At 43.2% G+C, this 16,446-nt stretch overlaps 1 protein-coding gene across 9 annotated transcripts in view; it reads left to right on the top strand.

Annotated features, from left to right (window-relative positions):
• The window catches only part of ARID1B (AT-rich interaction domain 1B), a 438,299-nt gene that overhangs the window by 395,898 nt on the left and 25,955 nt on the right, over positions 1–16,446 (top strand). For 6 of the 9 annotated variants that reach the window (XM_074397218.1, XM_074397219.1, XM_039467051.2 and 3 more), the window contains 4 exons: positions 2,771–2,880; positions 3,602–3,760; positions 10,395–10,604; positions 13,995–14,199. In XM_074397218.1, coding sequence (XP_074253319.1) covers positions 2,771–2,880; positions 3,602–3,760; positions 10,395–10,604; positions 13,995–14,199 — 684 coding nt within the window. The remainder of the gene's footprint in view (positions 1–2,770; positions 2,881–3,601; positions 3,761–10,394; positions 10,605–13,994; positions 14,200–16,446) is intronic. The other 3 variants (XM_039467048.2, XM_039467065.2, XM_039467060.2) reach the window with 1 other exon arrangement.

Below are 16,446 nucleotides of genomic sequence, written 5' to 3'. Positions count from 1 at the left end.
TAAGAAATCATTCCAGTTCTTAAATTTCAGTGGTAAAGCCAGAGTCTGGTGCTTGAAAGGTATTTACGGTACTCAAGCAGCACTTGCTGCAATCACAGATTCTTTACTGCCCCTTTTTATGTCTGAACTTTACATACCGGATTACTCATGTCAGTAGGAGAAAGAGCAGTGCCTTGATTTAGCAGCTAGTAGTAGTGGCCCTTCTCTTCTGGGAAAGGAGAAGTGGGGCCCTGGAGGCCCATTGCCTTGGGAGGCATATGGCTCTTTGCCGTGATTCATTGAGAATTCTGGTAAGAAACATTTCAACAAAAAGAATAGTAAAAGCCACAGTAAGGAAAGCCCTTCTGATCCATTTAGTAAAATCAAGTGTACATTTTATAAGGCAAAAATATTAACTAGAGCTATGTATTACTGTAAATTCTATCCCTGTTTATCTCTCAAAATAATTGCACAGTCCCACTTTTGATCATTTTTTTATTTGCACACCCAAAATGCTTGTTTTAAAATACATAATAGAGAATGAAGAAATTTGGGGAATTTCAGACCAACAATATGTTTATATTCATGTAAGTCTGATTTTCAAATCAGTGTAAATTTAGTCAGTCATTTCCATAATACATATTGGCCTAGTTCTTTATGCTTGCAAGTTGCTTTTGTGTACGCTAACACATTTAATGCGTAAAATAGAATCTTACTATTCCTACTTTCAAAATAATATTCGTACATAATGTATTGTAAATACTGACAAAACTATCACTTAAAACCATTGGAGAAGCTCGGTGCCGCCGGAGCCCTGTGGCCATGACTTGACTGCTTTCTCTGGAATTGTTTCGGCTGTCATTCCTTTGACCCCAGAGTCAGCCAGCTAGGACATGCGGACTCCCATAAACAAGCCCCTCTTTTCGCACTCATCTTGCCCTTTTATCCTTCTCTTCTTCTGAAAAGGGTGTTTTTTAGTGTACAGGTTTACTAATTCCTATCTCGTTAGACCCAAGAGACAAAACTGGGTGGAAGCAGTCCAATCCGCTGCTTTGAACAGGGCGGGCTTTGCGGTGTAATATCTCTCAGCTGCTTGAGGTTTCACACATTCACAAAAATAACAGCATTTTTAGCTGATCCCAATAGATTTTTCTCTGCAGCTGCATCACTTGAAAAAGCTTTTTGTTCCAGTTCTTAAAGTCTAAGTATTGAAAGTAATTTGAAAAAAAGACAAACATCCCAATTATGATTTGTGTGTGTTGTGATGACTTTAAGGACTGACTGGGCTGCAAATGGGCTTTGAAAAACCAGCCAATGTGCCCGTGGAAAAGACGGGATTTCAAAGTGCATTGTTGAGTGTGCTGATGTGGACTCGTGGGCACGTGGCAGGGTAGGCTTTTTTGGCAGGACCTGTGGTCTCAACCTGCAGTGATGCTAACGATATTAGCAAATTAGCACCACAAAGCTTGCCAGCTAATTCACCAGAGCCTGCTCACTCTCTCACTGCTGTAATTAAAACTAATTATTTTCTAAAACATAGTAATACATGAATATGTGCAATAATCATTTTGTAGTGGGCAATCTGCGGAGCTGTTTTTAAAGCTTTTTTTTTTTTTCTTGGCACATTATGCTACATGTGTCCCGCCTCGGTTGAGCCAGCACTTTCATTTGCAGAATGTAGAATGGGCGCTGTTCATAAAACCTCAGGTTTGTTTTCATCTGAAATAGGCCGGGTTTCTGGTTCCCACTCCTGTGCAAGGCTCACCATTCTCTCCCCTCTCTCTCCTTCCCGCTCTTCCTCACCCTGACTCTTCACATCTGGTCGGTGCCTCACTCGCGGCCCCGTGTTGCGCAGATGGTTCTCACAGTGGGGTACTCTAGAAATCAGCTGTTATTCCCTGGATAGCTACACTGATTCCTTACTGTAGCCTTGTTCTTCCACTAAAAAGATATCTATTTCTAACCTGAAAATGTCTGCTGGTATCTGCAATGAATGTGTAGAAGTCAGTTGTTCTTTGATGAACCTTTCATGCCGAAGCCTAGGTAGAATTGATTGGATTTCTGATCCTAGGGTCAAAGTGTGGTGTTGACTCTGGAACTGCTGTGGGCCTCTGACCTGGGGGGTTGAGCTGCTGTGAGGGTTGAAGACCAGTCTCTCAGACACACTGAAAGGATCCCAGTGCCATTGCAAAGTAATCGGAAATCCTTTCCTTCAACAATTTATTTGTAATTATTGTTTTTGAAGCCATCTGCTATGATTGTCTTCCCTTATTGTGGACTGGACCACATGCAATAGATAAGGTTTTCAAAAGAAACACTGGGAAGCGTCAAACAATCTTGCAAGCTATAAATTATTTGTACCTATGAAATGAAGAAGGCGCTAACTCCCCTGGTACCTAGGTAAAAAATGGGCACACCAGCCTTTGCTTCTAACACCTGATTAGTAATTTAAACATTTGCCTTATTTCCACTTGTTGCTTACTCTTTTAAAGGTATAATAATTTTGAAAAAATAATATTGATATAAGTTGACCTTCAGTGGTTTGGGTCTTAAGCATAAAGAATGCCTACCCTTTTTTTTTTTTTTTTTTTTCAGTTAAAAAAGGATTACCAGAATGCGGTGCTGTTTGCATTTCAGAAATTAATATGCTCCCATTACAATGTCTTTTTTCTTTTCTTCCTACAAGGGAAAGGCGAGGGCCTCCTGCTTCACTCTGTAACTTGTGCTGGCAGGAACACAGTCTGACAAATCACACATATAATCCTAAACTCTTTCTCCTGTTTTCGATTAGCATCTATGGGTCTTGCAGATATGATGTCTCCTGGTGAATCCAAACTGCCCCTGCCTCTCAAAGCAGACGGCAAAGAAGAAGGCACTCCACAGCCCGAGAGCAAGTCAAAGGTACTTCCTTCCGCCTCTGCACGCAATGTGGGGTCTGCCTAGCAAAAAGCTGCCATGTCGTCCCCTCTCACTGGTGTTGGCCGACACTTTTTTTTTCGTTTGGTCTCTTCTGCATGCCTTCATTTTGTGCGACATGTTTGTAGTCTTCTCTTCTTTCCCCGGCCCCTTCATGGTGTGGATCTGAAAGTTACTAGTTCTTATGGCATTAACTCACGGCGGAGGGAGATGGGTGGAGGGACAAGATCCATCTAAGAAAAATGCTTCGGGGTGGGGAGAAGCAGGGGTCTTGCCTGGCCTCGGTACTTGCAGCCATTTTCTCTGCCTTCAGTTTATAGCTTCCTGTTTTGGCCGCCTCAGCAACAACAACATACTTAATATTTTGCTTTCCTGCCTTATTTGATAAATAAGGTGAACAGCTTTTTTTTTTTCTTTCTTTCATAAGGGGTAACCCATGCTTAGCATTCCATGTAAGCTTGAAGTAAGCATGGTGGCGAGTGGCCTTCTCCAGCATCCAGCAGACTTACCCAATTCTACTAATTAAGAATGTTGTTTTAATACGTTTATCTATGTGTGGTTTTGTGTGTTTGTTTGTACATGTCTTTATATATATATATAATATATATAAAAAATTAGTTTGTTAAAGTGGATGTACTTTTTGTTATTTTAAATAAAGTTTGCCCTACCTTTGTCACTTTTTTTTTTTTTTATTCCTCTACCACAGGATAGCCACAGCTCTCAGGGTATTTCTCAGCCCCCAACCCCAGGCAACCTGCCAGTCCCTTCCCCAATGTCCCCCAGCTCTGCTAGCATCTCCTCATTTCATGGAGATGAAAGTGATAGCATTAGCAGCCCAGGCTGGCCAAAGACTCCATCAAGCCCTGTAAGTGGCTCTGGTTTTTTTTTGCTTTTGTTTTTTTTGGGGTTTTTTGATAATTAATTAATTCTACTTGAATGCTTGCTTGTTTATTTGTTTTATAAGACTTTTTCTTTATTATTTATCCATGAAAGGGTTTTCTTTATAAGTAATTATATTAGTGACAAAATAAAGTTTGTGTGCATCAAAGAAGTTGATATCTGGTCATGAAAAAGCTGTTATAAAGAAGTACCTCTATACAAAGCATGCGAGTGTGTTAACTGGGTCGAAACTCCTTCACACAGTGACTTTTCTAAAATGTCTAATCCATTCTGCACTTATAGAAGATTTTTTAAATGCGTTACTTCTCCATTTATATGGGAACTAATAGCAGCCATTGACGTAATGACAAGTTTGGCCCCTGACCTGTATTTTACATGTTCTATCTATTTCAAAACTGCCTACCTGAAGGAAATAAATAGTCAGTCTGGGTATGATGTAGTGTAACATCAGCCCTGCTTTATTTTCAACCCATTTGTCTGAAATTAATAAAAACATAGAAGAAATGTTAGCATGCGAATGAAATTTTCGTTTGATAATGTGTACCTATGTTAGAATCAGTTGAAATAGAATAAATTGCACAAGACTGCTGATAATCTTGAAATTAAGTGTTGATTTCTTTATGACAGATAAATTATAACAAAAATGTCATGGATGTATCAGGGAATTTTTTAAGCCTCAATGTTCTTCTGACCTGAGGATTGGACCTTTAGTTTCCTACTAAAGAAATTCTGTGCCATTAGAAAAAAATAAGAAAAAGTAATGGTGCTATAGTAACCTTTATTTTACATTCATTTAAAGAATCAAAAGATTAAAAAAAAAAAAAAACCCTAACATGCAATTACTTGCCAAGAAGGCACAATTAACATGCTCGTTTCTGTAAGACGATGTATTGACGAGCACGGCTCAGGAAGGCAGGTTGGAGGGAAGAAGACCCTCGCTGTGCAGAATCTGGCAATCCAGTCAAAACCCCAAAAGGAGGCTGCTATTAATTATCCATTCACTGGTTTAAACAGATAGACCCTGAAGGTTTATAGAATTGGTTGTTCTACTAAATGTTTGTAAAATTCACATGCAGCTCTAGGATAACCAGCATTTTCCCTTTCAGAGGAAGAAAGGGCGCTATTCGCTCTTACCTTCTCTGTAGCTACGTTTCGATTTTGCAGCCCCGAGATGAAACAGAAAGCACTTCTAGGATGGGTATAGTGGACAGCGCTTCTAGGATGGGTATAGCAGACAGAGCACTTCTAGGATGAGTATAGCAGACAGAGCGCTTCTAGGATGAGTATAGCAGACAGCGCTTCTAGGATGGGTATAGCGGACAGAGCGCTTCTAGGATGGGTATAGCGGACAGAGCGCTTCTAGGATGGGTATAGCGGACAGCGCTTCTAGGATGGGTATAGCGGACAGCGCTTCTAGGATGGGTATAGCGGACAGCGCTTCTACGATGGGTATAGCGGACAGCGCTTCTAGGATGGGTATAGCGGACAGCGCTTCTAGGATGGGTATAGCGGACAGCACTTCTAGGATGGGTATAGCAGACAGAGTGCTTTGAGGATGGGTATAGCGGACAGTGCTTCTAGGATGGGTATAGCAGACAGAGCGCTTCTAGGATGGGTATAGCGGACAGAGCGCTTCTAGGACGGGTATAGCGGACAGAGCGCTTCTAGGATGGGTATAGCAGACAGAGCGCTTCTAGGATGGATGGGTATAGCAGACAACACTTCTAGGATGGGTATAGCGGACAGCGCTTCTAGGATGGGTATAGCAGACAGAGCGCTTCTAGGATGGGTATAGCGGACAGTGCTTCAAGGATGTGTCCATCAGAACTAGCAGGAATGGGCGCGACTCCTGCATTTTGATGTCTTTATGTTATTTGCTTTGAGTCTCAGAAGGCAGTAAACATTGTGTGTTTTCCCCTCATAGTCTACCCTGGTTTTTTGTTTTGTTTTCTTTTTTTAACAAGAAAAGCATTTCTGAATCAGTAATGCTCTCAAGTTAACAGTTAGAATTCAAATAACTTTTCAAAAGTATTTGTGTGTTGGCCCACAGGGAGAATTTCAGAGGTTAAAAATAATAATCTCCAAAACTTAAGATAATAGACCAGGTTCAATGGCTCATGCCTGTAATCCCAGCACTTTGGGAGGCCGAGGCAGGCCGATCACAAGGTCAAGAGATTGAGACCATCCTGGCCAAAAAAGTTAAACCCCATCTCTACTAAAAATACAAAAATCAGCTGGGCGTGGTGGCACGCCCCTGTAGTCCCCGCTACTCTGGAGGCTGAGGCAGGAGAATCACTTGAACCCGCGAGGCAGAGGTTGCAGTGAGCCAAGATTGCACCACTGCACTCCAGCCTAGGCAACAGAGCATGACTCCTTCTATAAAAAAAAAAAAAAAGCAAAAAACTTAAGATAATGATTAAGAATAAGAACGTATTAAAAACAAAGACTAACAGTAGACCATTTTATTATTGTTTAAAACTTTCATCTTGCTAATTTCATTGACTTCTAAAGAAGGCTCGAGATAGTCACAATATTTTAATTTATTAGTTAGATTATCTCCATCCACTGTAGAAAACTTTATCAAAATCGACTTTTCTTCTTTAATTTAAGACAATAGCAAACTGAATTGTAAACTTTGCTTTCTGATTATAAACTTGAAATTGTATATTTTTCTAAATATTTCCATATACATGATTTCTTCCTGTACCATAAATAGTTTGAAGGATTTACAGGCAAACTTCTGGCTCCTGTGGTAGACAGGAACAAGAGAAAATGAAGCTCACAGTAGTGGAAGATGTCAGACGATTGCTCTGTGTTGAAAAAACAGCCACTTTTTTGAATGAGACGCTAACTCAAAAAGGGGAGCAAAGGAGACTATAATGAAGGACCCTACATTATCTCTGCCATCAAATCACAGCAAATACATGCAACCCCGGAATAGTTAACTGCTCTTTCTGAGATGCCACTTCAATTTGGACTTAAAATTGCCCTTAATAGTGTCCTCAATAAAGCCTAACAGCAGGTCTGGAAAAGGCTAAATGATGAAGATGTTCTATGCTTTGACAGTGTGCTGTGAACCATCATTGTTTTGTTAGAAAACATTCTAAAATAAAAATAAACATTTGTCCATACACATACACATACACATATTACCAGGCATATGGTAAAGACTGCTGAAATGTAAATCTGCCTAAAAGACTTGAGGAAAATGTACTTATAGGCTTAATTAAAGTATATGCAAGGAAAACATTTGTGGCACCATAATAATGTCTTGCTGTAATTTTACAGCAATTTCCATTCCTTTTTCTTGCCTCCACAAAAGTTTCACAGCCGTAGGATACAGTTTTTACAACACTGAAGCAGTACTAGGTAGGCCTTAGTGACTAGGAAGAGTGAAGCCATCTTCCTGAAGGACAAGTTTGTTTGCCCACTGGATGCGTGTAAATGAAGACCTTCATCCAAAGCCAGTGCCTCTGAACAAGGATAGTTAGTATGTTTGGAGCCTGGTCAGTGATGAGAGTGACGTCTTTAGTCACCTTCTGTTCAGACACCAGGTACTGGCTGTGGTCATGGTCTGCCCAGTGCAAACCTTAAGCTGGGGTGGAGGCGTTGAGCGCTGGTAACGAGCCTAACCCCTTGCTCAGCCTCCAGCCTTGCTAGACTGCCCACGCTCACTCCGCCCCGTGCCCAGTGAAATCCTGTTTATAGGGTATCTGAATCAGCTGTTAATTCCTGTTAGCATGCTGCCAGGCTTTTCACACACTTTTCATCCATTGGAGTAATCATTCACAGAGAAAAATGCTGTCACAGCCTCCAGCATACAGGGCACCACCTGAGCGTTGGTGATCCCCACAAACTGTGCCAGTGGAACGTAGAATCTAGTCGGAAAAGTGGGTGTCAGGCAGATGATCATGTGCAAAACATAGAGTTTGATGTAGTATGTGACATAGTGCTGCAAAGGAAAAGTGAAGAGTGTGGCAGTGGGGAAACTGAGGCCCTGGTTTAGCTTAGTGAGGCAGCTTTGAGTCCTCTTCAGGATTTATCACATAAACTGAGGCCTGACCATGTCCATTCCGTGCAGATGCATTTTCCTACATTATGGTGCCATAAAAATGCTTTTTAGAAGATCTAAAAATTATGAAAAATAACACTATTCTATTAGAAACCATCTTCATTACACTTTTCTAAAGTTACGACAACAGATCGAGATACGTACAAGTTAATTAAACTTCAGCTTATTTAACTAAGGAGAGAAAAGTTAATATATAGTCAAACTGCGTACATCATTATCTCAGGCCTATTCCAGCTTATAAGAATCCAGTCCCTTCAGAGGAAGGAACCAGCATTTCTGTGCCCCATTGCTCGGTTCATGATTATTCATCCAGAACCATTCCCCAGTTTCAGTTTAGAGAAAACCAAACCAGGAATGGCAGCTGGATTTTACAGACAGGATATTAGAGGAGCTAATAGGAGCAATTTAAATTGAAATGATTGTTTTTATTTGTCTTATCTTTAAGTTGAATCTCAAACCTTTACCTCAATTTTTTCCGAACAAAATGCAAGAGGGAAGTTGTTTTACTGTTACCTGATTATAGATTTTAATGCTTTGTTCCTCATGTTCTTATTTCAAATTTTCACTTTTGAAAAACACTGGACCCATTTTTTTAAGTGTAACTCCCCAAAGGAAAAAGAAAATCTCCATGCCAAAATTTAGAAACCTCTTAATAATAACTATCCCGTTAATGTAAAAAATAAAATACTCCATACTGAAATTTAGGAACCTGTTATTAATAACTATCCCGTTAATGATGGCAGAGCCTCTGAGGTGCTGTGGTGGAAAGTGTGTTAGAGCAGCCGCTTTTCCTAGTCAAGTAGGCCTCACGTACAAGAATCTGGAAAAGAAATTTTAAAAACGTATCATTTGGGTATGTAGTTTCTATATTCTAAGTGTACATATGGGTTTATAGACATACATATTTTCACACATATATATGAATATGTATACATACATATATTTTAAACTCTTTAACTAAAGTAATTTTTAGGTAACTTGAAGTGTAGCCTCAGCATCGAAGTATAATCTAAAATATAAAACAACTATTTTCATCATTCTACGTTTTTTGTTTACATCAGCTGTATCACCATTATATATTTGATAAAGATGTTTTGCCTCAGTAATCCTAAAGCTGAAGGCTTAGAAATTCAGCCCAAAGACTCTGTGGAGTCACGTGCTAGTCAAAGGGAAAGCGGCTGCTTCACGTGCCGAGTCCATTTCATTCTCAGGCGTCCTTTCTCAGGGACCTACTTTTACTGGAGATCATTTTGCTAAATAAGGTAACATCTAGCCTCAATGGCAGCCATGTTATTTAACCCCCTAAACTTTCAGAAATATGTTTAAAATTCTTGTTAAGCTAAATAAAGAAAAAGGGAAAAAAAAGAATTCTCTCTATAACCATTGCTCTATATTGCAAATAATAACCTAGGTATACATAAATAAATGAAGTAAATTATTGTTCCAAGAAATCTTTATTGAGAACTGAGACATGATTTTACACAATAACCCTGGTATTGCAAATATTGTAAATATTTTTACAAATATATAGATATAAAAGAAAGGGAAGAAAAACAGTTGGCCCACCTGCTTGTCCAGATTATGGAATCCATAGGGTAGGCTTCAGGTGTTCAGAAACGGCAACTCTTGATATTTTAGAGTCAGGTAAAAGCAGATCCATAAAAACCCAAGAACTAGAGTATCTGTATAAAACACACGAGCATATAAATACATGGGCATAAAAGTAAATGCATATGTTTATCCATCGATATGTTGGGATATGAAATAGCACATGGTTAAACCGTGGAGTCTATGTCTCAGTCTATTGCTTTTGTTTAAGCAATGAACAATTACCTGATAGTTCATTACCTTGACAGAGAAGTTTAAGCAGTCTTAAGTAGGGCAAGCCAGCTGTCATGAATAAATCCCAAAGTTTTGGTTGCTCCTTAGTTTATCTAAAACAAAACAAAACAAAACAAAAAATCCCACCAAGCTTAGAGCCCACACCACTGGTTCCTGTGACTGGGAATCTACCTTATATTTTTCAGCAAGCGCCGTGTGGTTGCTCACCCTCCAGGTACGATAGCATTTTAATGAAGACGCCCTTTAGCCGTTCTTGTTTTGATAAGGAAAAGTAAGAGTCCATTTAATGTTTGGGGCTCTGTAATATCACATGTAAAGTTTTTATTTCACTGTGATCATTCCGTGAGCTAGAACCCTTTTACTTTTAAAAATAATATGAGATGTCACTGGAATTTTGCCTTCTGGGATTCAACGCTTATATCCAAAAGGGGCTTTGTTATTCTTGGTTTCTGTTTTTAAGTGCATAAAACGGGGAGTTTGGGCCTTTTATTTAAAGTAAAAGTAAATTCCTAATTAAGAAAATGTATAGTTTGTGCCTGAACTAGTAGCCTTCATTCCTAATTGTTGTGTGATAGCAGTAGTTTTTAATCTCTCCTCTTATATTTGCTAGCTCATTAGTTTTCTCTCCCCTTCCCTCCCTCTGCCCACCCATTCCCCCCCTTCACATGCTGCTTCTGGGTACTAGAAGTCCAGCTCCTCCACCACCACTGGCGAGAAGATCACAAAGGTGTATGAGCTGGGGAATGAACCAGAGAGAAAGCTCTGGGTCGACCGATACCTCACCTTCATGGAAGAGAGAGGCTCTCCTGTCTCAAGTCTGCCTGCCGTGGGCAAGAAGCCCCTGGACCTGTTCCGACTCTATGTCTGCGTCAAAGAGATTGGGGGTTTGGCCCAGGTAAGAATGAGTGAGGGAGGGAGTGAAGAAGGCAGTGTTATGGATAAGCTCATACAGAGTTTTCTTTCAATGTGTGGACTCAAGTTTTTTTTTTCTCACAAAGGGAAAGCTACGCCCGGGTGGAAATCGCCTCCCTGCAGCCCGTGTCTGTGTGCTGTCAGGGAGCGCTGGGGGACCCTGGCTGTGCCACTGACCCACAGTGTGACCTCAGCAGGTCATGTACCTGGACCTCAGTTTCCTCATTGATACAGTGGGCCACACTGGATTTTTCTGTAGGTTTCCTTACAGCTCCAGAATTCTCTGGAATCTGCCAGTATTGCGTAGTAAATACTCAGAAATGTTTAACAAATGACTGAATTAATTATCTGTCAGATACAAGTCACATTGACTGCTTCCCTCTATCCAGAGCAGGTTATCAAGAAAATTAAGTCCTACTTGTCAGACCACTCCCACAACAACCAGACAGTTAGGAGGGTCAGTACTGTGACCTCCAGTGGGCTAGGCCTCAGGTGGGATGGGGGGGCTGCCTGGGGTACAAGATTAAGGAGCTGTCACCATGTGCTTGCTTCACTCCCGGAGTAAGTGCATTCTTAAGTCTCATTGCCCAGGCATCTGGCTCTCCTCACTGTAGCCCTCACTCCTTAATCAGGAGCCTAGCTGTAGGGCCATGCCCTGTCATAGGAACAGGGAAAAGGACTCACTGTGTAGCCTCTTTCTTTTTTTTTTTTTTTTTTTTTTTGAGACCGAGTTTCACTCTTGTTACTCAGGCTGGAGTGCAATGGCGCGATCTCGGCTCACCGCAACCTCCGCCTCCTGGGTTCAGGCAACTCTCCTGCCTCAGCCTCCTGAGTAGCTGGGATTACAGGCACGTGCCACCATGCCCAGCTAATTTTTTTGTATTTTTAGTAGAGACGGGGTTTCACCATGTTGACCAGGATGGTCTCGATCTCTTGACCTTGTGATCCACCCACCTCAGCCTCCCAAAGTGCTGGGATTACAGGCTTGAGCCACCGCGCCCGGCGCCTCTTTCTTAAATACATGAGTCACCAGCCCCAAAGCATAGATAAGAGAACTCTTGTATAACAAAATCAAGTACAGGACCAGATGCGGTGGCTCACACCTGTAGTCCCAACACTTTGGGAACTTAAGGCAGGAGGATCACTTGAGGCCAGGAGCTGCAGACTAGCCTGAGCAACCTAGTAAGACCTTGTCTCCGTTAAAACTGAAAAACTTAGCCGGGCGTGGTGATGCACACCTGTAGTCCCAGCTATTCAGGAGACTGAGGGGGAAGGATCGCTCGAGCCCAGGAGTTCAATGTTATCGTGAGCTTTGAGCACACTACTGTACTCCAGCCTATGTGACGGAGCAAGACCCTGTCTCAATAAAAAATAATATATATTTTTAAAAAATACAGTAACACTGTAGCCCAGGGACACTCACAGGGTAGGTGGTGGGGCCAGGTCTGTCTGACTTCAAACACATACTCTTTCCATTTGTCAGTGATTCTTGAGCCTCGCTGTGTATTGGAATGGCCTGGGCAGCTTTTAAAAGCTGTTGGTCTCTGGGCTGCCACTCCACATCAATGAAGTGAGACCTTCTGTGCCCAGGGTAATCTAACAGGCAGTCAGAATCAGGCACGCTACACCCCACCAAGGTGGCGGGGCCACTGACTATCCAAGGGCAAGTCATCAGGGTCCTGAGGGCCTCCATGGTCTCAGCGCTGCATCTTGAGGGAGAAAGGGGAGGCCTTCTTTGTGCTTAGCCTTCCCCTTAGCTGCCTAATCCATTCCATGGGGGACTGAGACCTACGACACAAAGAATTAGAGCTTGCCCAAGACTCTGCCTAATCAGCTGCTAAGTCGTGGGATACCACATGTGAGTGCTGGTCAGCAAAGGGAATGATTGAGACATACTTTGCTCTAACCTGGACTCCCCTGACCTTTCCCGTCTGCACCTGGACTCCTTTGCCCTCTGCTCCTGGAATCACCCGACCTTTCTCCCCTGCACCTAGCCCCTTGTGACATTGATTTGTTAGAATCACGAAGACTGCTCAAACGATTAGATCTTATCAGCCAGCACTCAGTAGGTACCGTCTGGCTACTGCCCTTACTGTGACTGTGTCTGCAGTGTATATAGCCAGGCCGGGTCTGTCACGAGACTGACTGCAGGCTTGACTAATGAGGGTTGCTGGAATGTCGCTGGATTGCATCTTCATCTACGCACCATCATGCTCTCTACCTCGTAGGCATCAGATGTGGTTGGGAGCAGGTGCTGCAACCACACAAAGCCCCGCTCCCGGCCTTCCTTCCTAGGTCATTCTGAGCCGCGCCGGCTTGCCATTCCTGAAGCTCCCCGCAGACCCACGGTTTGCAGCCCTGCATTAAGTGCCAAAAGAGGGCGGCAGGCATCTCAGGGAACGTGCACAATTTATTATACACCACCGAGTACTAAGCAAATGGACATAAGAGCTGTGTGAGAAAGTTTGAATCCAGAAATGTGCTATTTCATTAAAAACCACTGTCCCTTTACCATCTCCCATGCTACACAACGCAGGAGACTTCAAAAGGCAAAACCTTCCCCAAGTTATTTGCAAATCTTCATGTTTCATTCGTGTTTAACCTTTCATAACCTGTTCCCAAGTGGGAATCAAAAGGTTAAAATAATGCCTCAGATTTTGATGTCGCATTTCAGTAGTTCTCTTTCTTCCTCCTCCTTTTGCGACTGTGTTGTCTCCAGCCTAAGCCCCCTTGAGTAAGAGCACCTCACAGAGAGAGGTGTGCCCGCCCCGTCGGCAAGGCTGGTGGCCAGTGGCACCGCGTCGGGCTTTTTACATTGGAGGCCGTTGGTCTCGGGGCTCACTCACCTTCGCCCAGGGTGCTGCTTTTCCTTTTGCCTGACACCCCCAGCGGTCTTGGGATGAGGGGACAGGTGCGGCCCAGAATCACAGGCCTACTCCGGGGAGCATGCACCTGCTGGAATGAACACTTTCACATCGGCGCCCGAAAACCTAAATTGCAAAATAGTGCCGCCGTTGCTTTTTAAATGTTTTGAGATGCCCTTTTTCCTTAATTGGAGGCGGGGTGGGATGGGCGTGTGGCACTGGGAGACGCAGCGGGCAGAAGGACCTCCGAGCAGAGCTTTTTCTTTGCCATCAGCAGGTTCCCTAATGGTTTTATAACTGTAAATGCTGCCTATGCACTCCTGAGTGGGAGTAATGAGCATTAGTTAAAAGCGGCAAATGAAAAAAAAGTAAACCAAGACATTAAGTGCTTTTTTTGTCTCCTGGCTTTAAACAAGCCACTTTGCTGCAAACCAGTGATCCCGCCGTGTTGGGTTTGTTTTTTGTTTTTTTTTTTTTTTGGTTTTGTTTTTTTTTTTTTTTTTTGCTAGGTTAATAAAAACAAGAAGTGGCGTGAGCTGGCAACCAACCTCAACGTTGGCACCTCAAGTAGTGCAGCAAGCTCCCTGAAAAAGCAGTATATTCAGTACCTGTTTGCCTTCGAGTGCAAGATCGAACGCGGGGAGGAGCCCCCGCCAGAAGTCTTCAGCACCGGGGACACCAAGAAGCAGCCCAAGCTCCAGCCGCCATCTCCTGGTAAGTGGCGGCGCTGCAGTCATTGGCCCAGGAAAGCCCAGGCACCCTGGCTGGGATGTTTGGGGAAGGTCGTTTCACAATCAGGCCAACAGAGCACTCGGGACCTTTGAGAGGCGGCAGTTCCGGTGTATTTTGTTTACTTAATTGGACTCCTATTGGCAATATTAAGGGACTAGAAAATAACATCTAGGATATGGCCATTTCTGGTGGGTGCTTGGAAGGCACATTCTTTTGCTTGACATTAATCAAAACAGGCTTTCGGATTCTGAGCCATGTAAGTTTTTTCCTTATGTAAGAATTCAAAAAGATTCCATCTACCTCTACACAAAATAACGATGCCCAGTGGCCAGTCTGAACACTGGAGCACTTCTAGGAAGTGACACCCTGCTGGTTTGACAGCCAGCTTGGGTCAGCCCTGCCTGTTGGGAACCCGCAGAACTGAACTTTAGCAAAATGAAGTCTGGGCTTAGCTTCTAATGTCCCCTGCCCAGCAAGTCCTCGCTTCTAGGGAATTTAGCAAACTGTCGTGGTAAGGATCCACACAGCCTCGTTTTGGAAACGGGTGTTCATTGCGGCCTTGTCCTGGAAGCCAGGGGTCTTAGGAATGGGTGCAGTGCTCAGCACCAGCATGCTCACAGGCCACAGCACACCAGTGACGCCTGCTGGCTCCCTTCTGTCCCCTCCCCACTAACCGAGACCCTCCCGTTCATTTCAGTTTCCTTGCTAGCCTTCGTTCTACTGTTTGGATTTCAAATTTGAAATTGCTAAATCACATAATTCTGATAAATGCAATAGTAGAGGTGGGAAGAAATTGACGCCTTAGTGCCGGGTGGTGAGCTCACTCCAGTAGACCGGACCATTCACTTCTCTGTGTCTGGCTCCCAGTCAGCGACCTTCAGCATGTAGCCTCACTGTTCCTGGTCCCTGTCTAAAGGTGCAGCTGTGCCCACCGCTCCTGGGCATAGCTTGTTCTGAGCATGGCTGGCAGCCCCCATTTCCTGAGCACTTCCAGTGTGCCAGGTACTTTTCTAAGTGCTGTGATTTCATCTTCACATCAGCCCTGGGACGCTGAAACTATTTTAAAATCCATAAGAAAATGAAGGCCTCGTGGATTCTAAGTACCTTGCCCAAAGCCAAGTAGCTGGGGAGTAGTAGATCTAGAATATACACGATACCCACCAGACACCTCTGCCTGTACTGAAAATACCTTTGTAACAGGTGAAATGTGTACACACTGAAGCCAGAGAAAGAAGTTGTTTCACTTTTAGTGATTTCCTCTAGCTGCTGTCTGGATGGCAAAGCTGGTATCCACGCTTGCTAATCAAGGGATCTCACATGAATACTTTTTAGGCCCAAAGCGCACTTGTAGTGAGTATACCTAGAATTACATCTGTAGGCTCTAAAAACAAGTAGAAATCCTCGCTAACCTCATCCTTAAAAGATTCAAAGGCTTTGCCAACTCTGGCGTCCCTTAAAAACTGGGAAATCTAATTTTAAAAATCTCACAACATTACATTCAGTTCACAGAGTAAAACATGCTGCCTGTGAACAGCTCTGAAACTATTTTTCCAAAATAAAAACCCAGTGGGGCGTAGGGACCAAAGTGGTGATGTCTGCAAAGATCTAAGGGTGTGTTTTATTTGCCAGGAAAGAACTCGTGTAACTGAATGGTCCGCACTCGTGTGTGGAGAATAGCTCTCCCAGCGTGCGTCGGCTTCAGGACGGGCAGCCCTGCTGAGGCGCCTAGATCCCTCAGAAAGTGGAGGGCCTGTTCTCTTAACAGCCAGCCCTTTCCTTTCCCCCTTTTTTAAACTGCCATTTTTATGGCAACATTATCATTTTAACTACACAAAAGAGCTTGAATTGCAGGCGCACTCCTGGTAATACATTCTTCTCAGTAGTCTAGAGGGAGCCGAGATCCTGGGACACGGGAGGCAGTGGAAGGAAAGGCTCCTGGTCGCGCAGCCCCCCGGAGCACATGCAGGGGGCTCCAGAAACACACAGGCGCCCGGGGTCGCAGACAGAGGCACCGTGGTCTTCAGAAGCCTCTGGCTTCACCCCACCCAGGCAGCAGGTGGCCTCTCCAGTTTCAGCCCCACTTTTCCCATTGGGGAAAGTGTCTTGGAAACATTTTTGTCGTTAAAGGAAAATAAAATTACTCCTAACTCTTGGCCATGTTAGAGTCTCATTTATTACAAAATTTTTAGACACAAATTTACAGTAAAAACGTGTTCTTTGAAGTCACGT

This window comes from Saimiri boliviensis, chromosome 4, assembly GCF_048565385.1.
Source record: "Saimiri boliviensis isolate mSaiBol1 chromosome 4, mSaiBol1.pri, whole genome shotgun sequence".
Classification (NCBI taxonomy): domain Eukaryota; kingdom Metazoa; phylum Chordata; class Mammalia; order Primates; family Cebidae; genus Saimiri; species Saimiri boliviensis.
The sequence above is the reverse complement of the archived record's forward strand: the minus strand, read 5'-3'. Positions and strand labels throughout refer to the sequence as shown.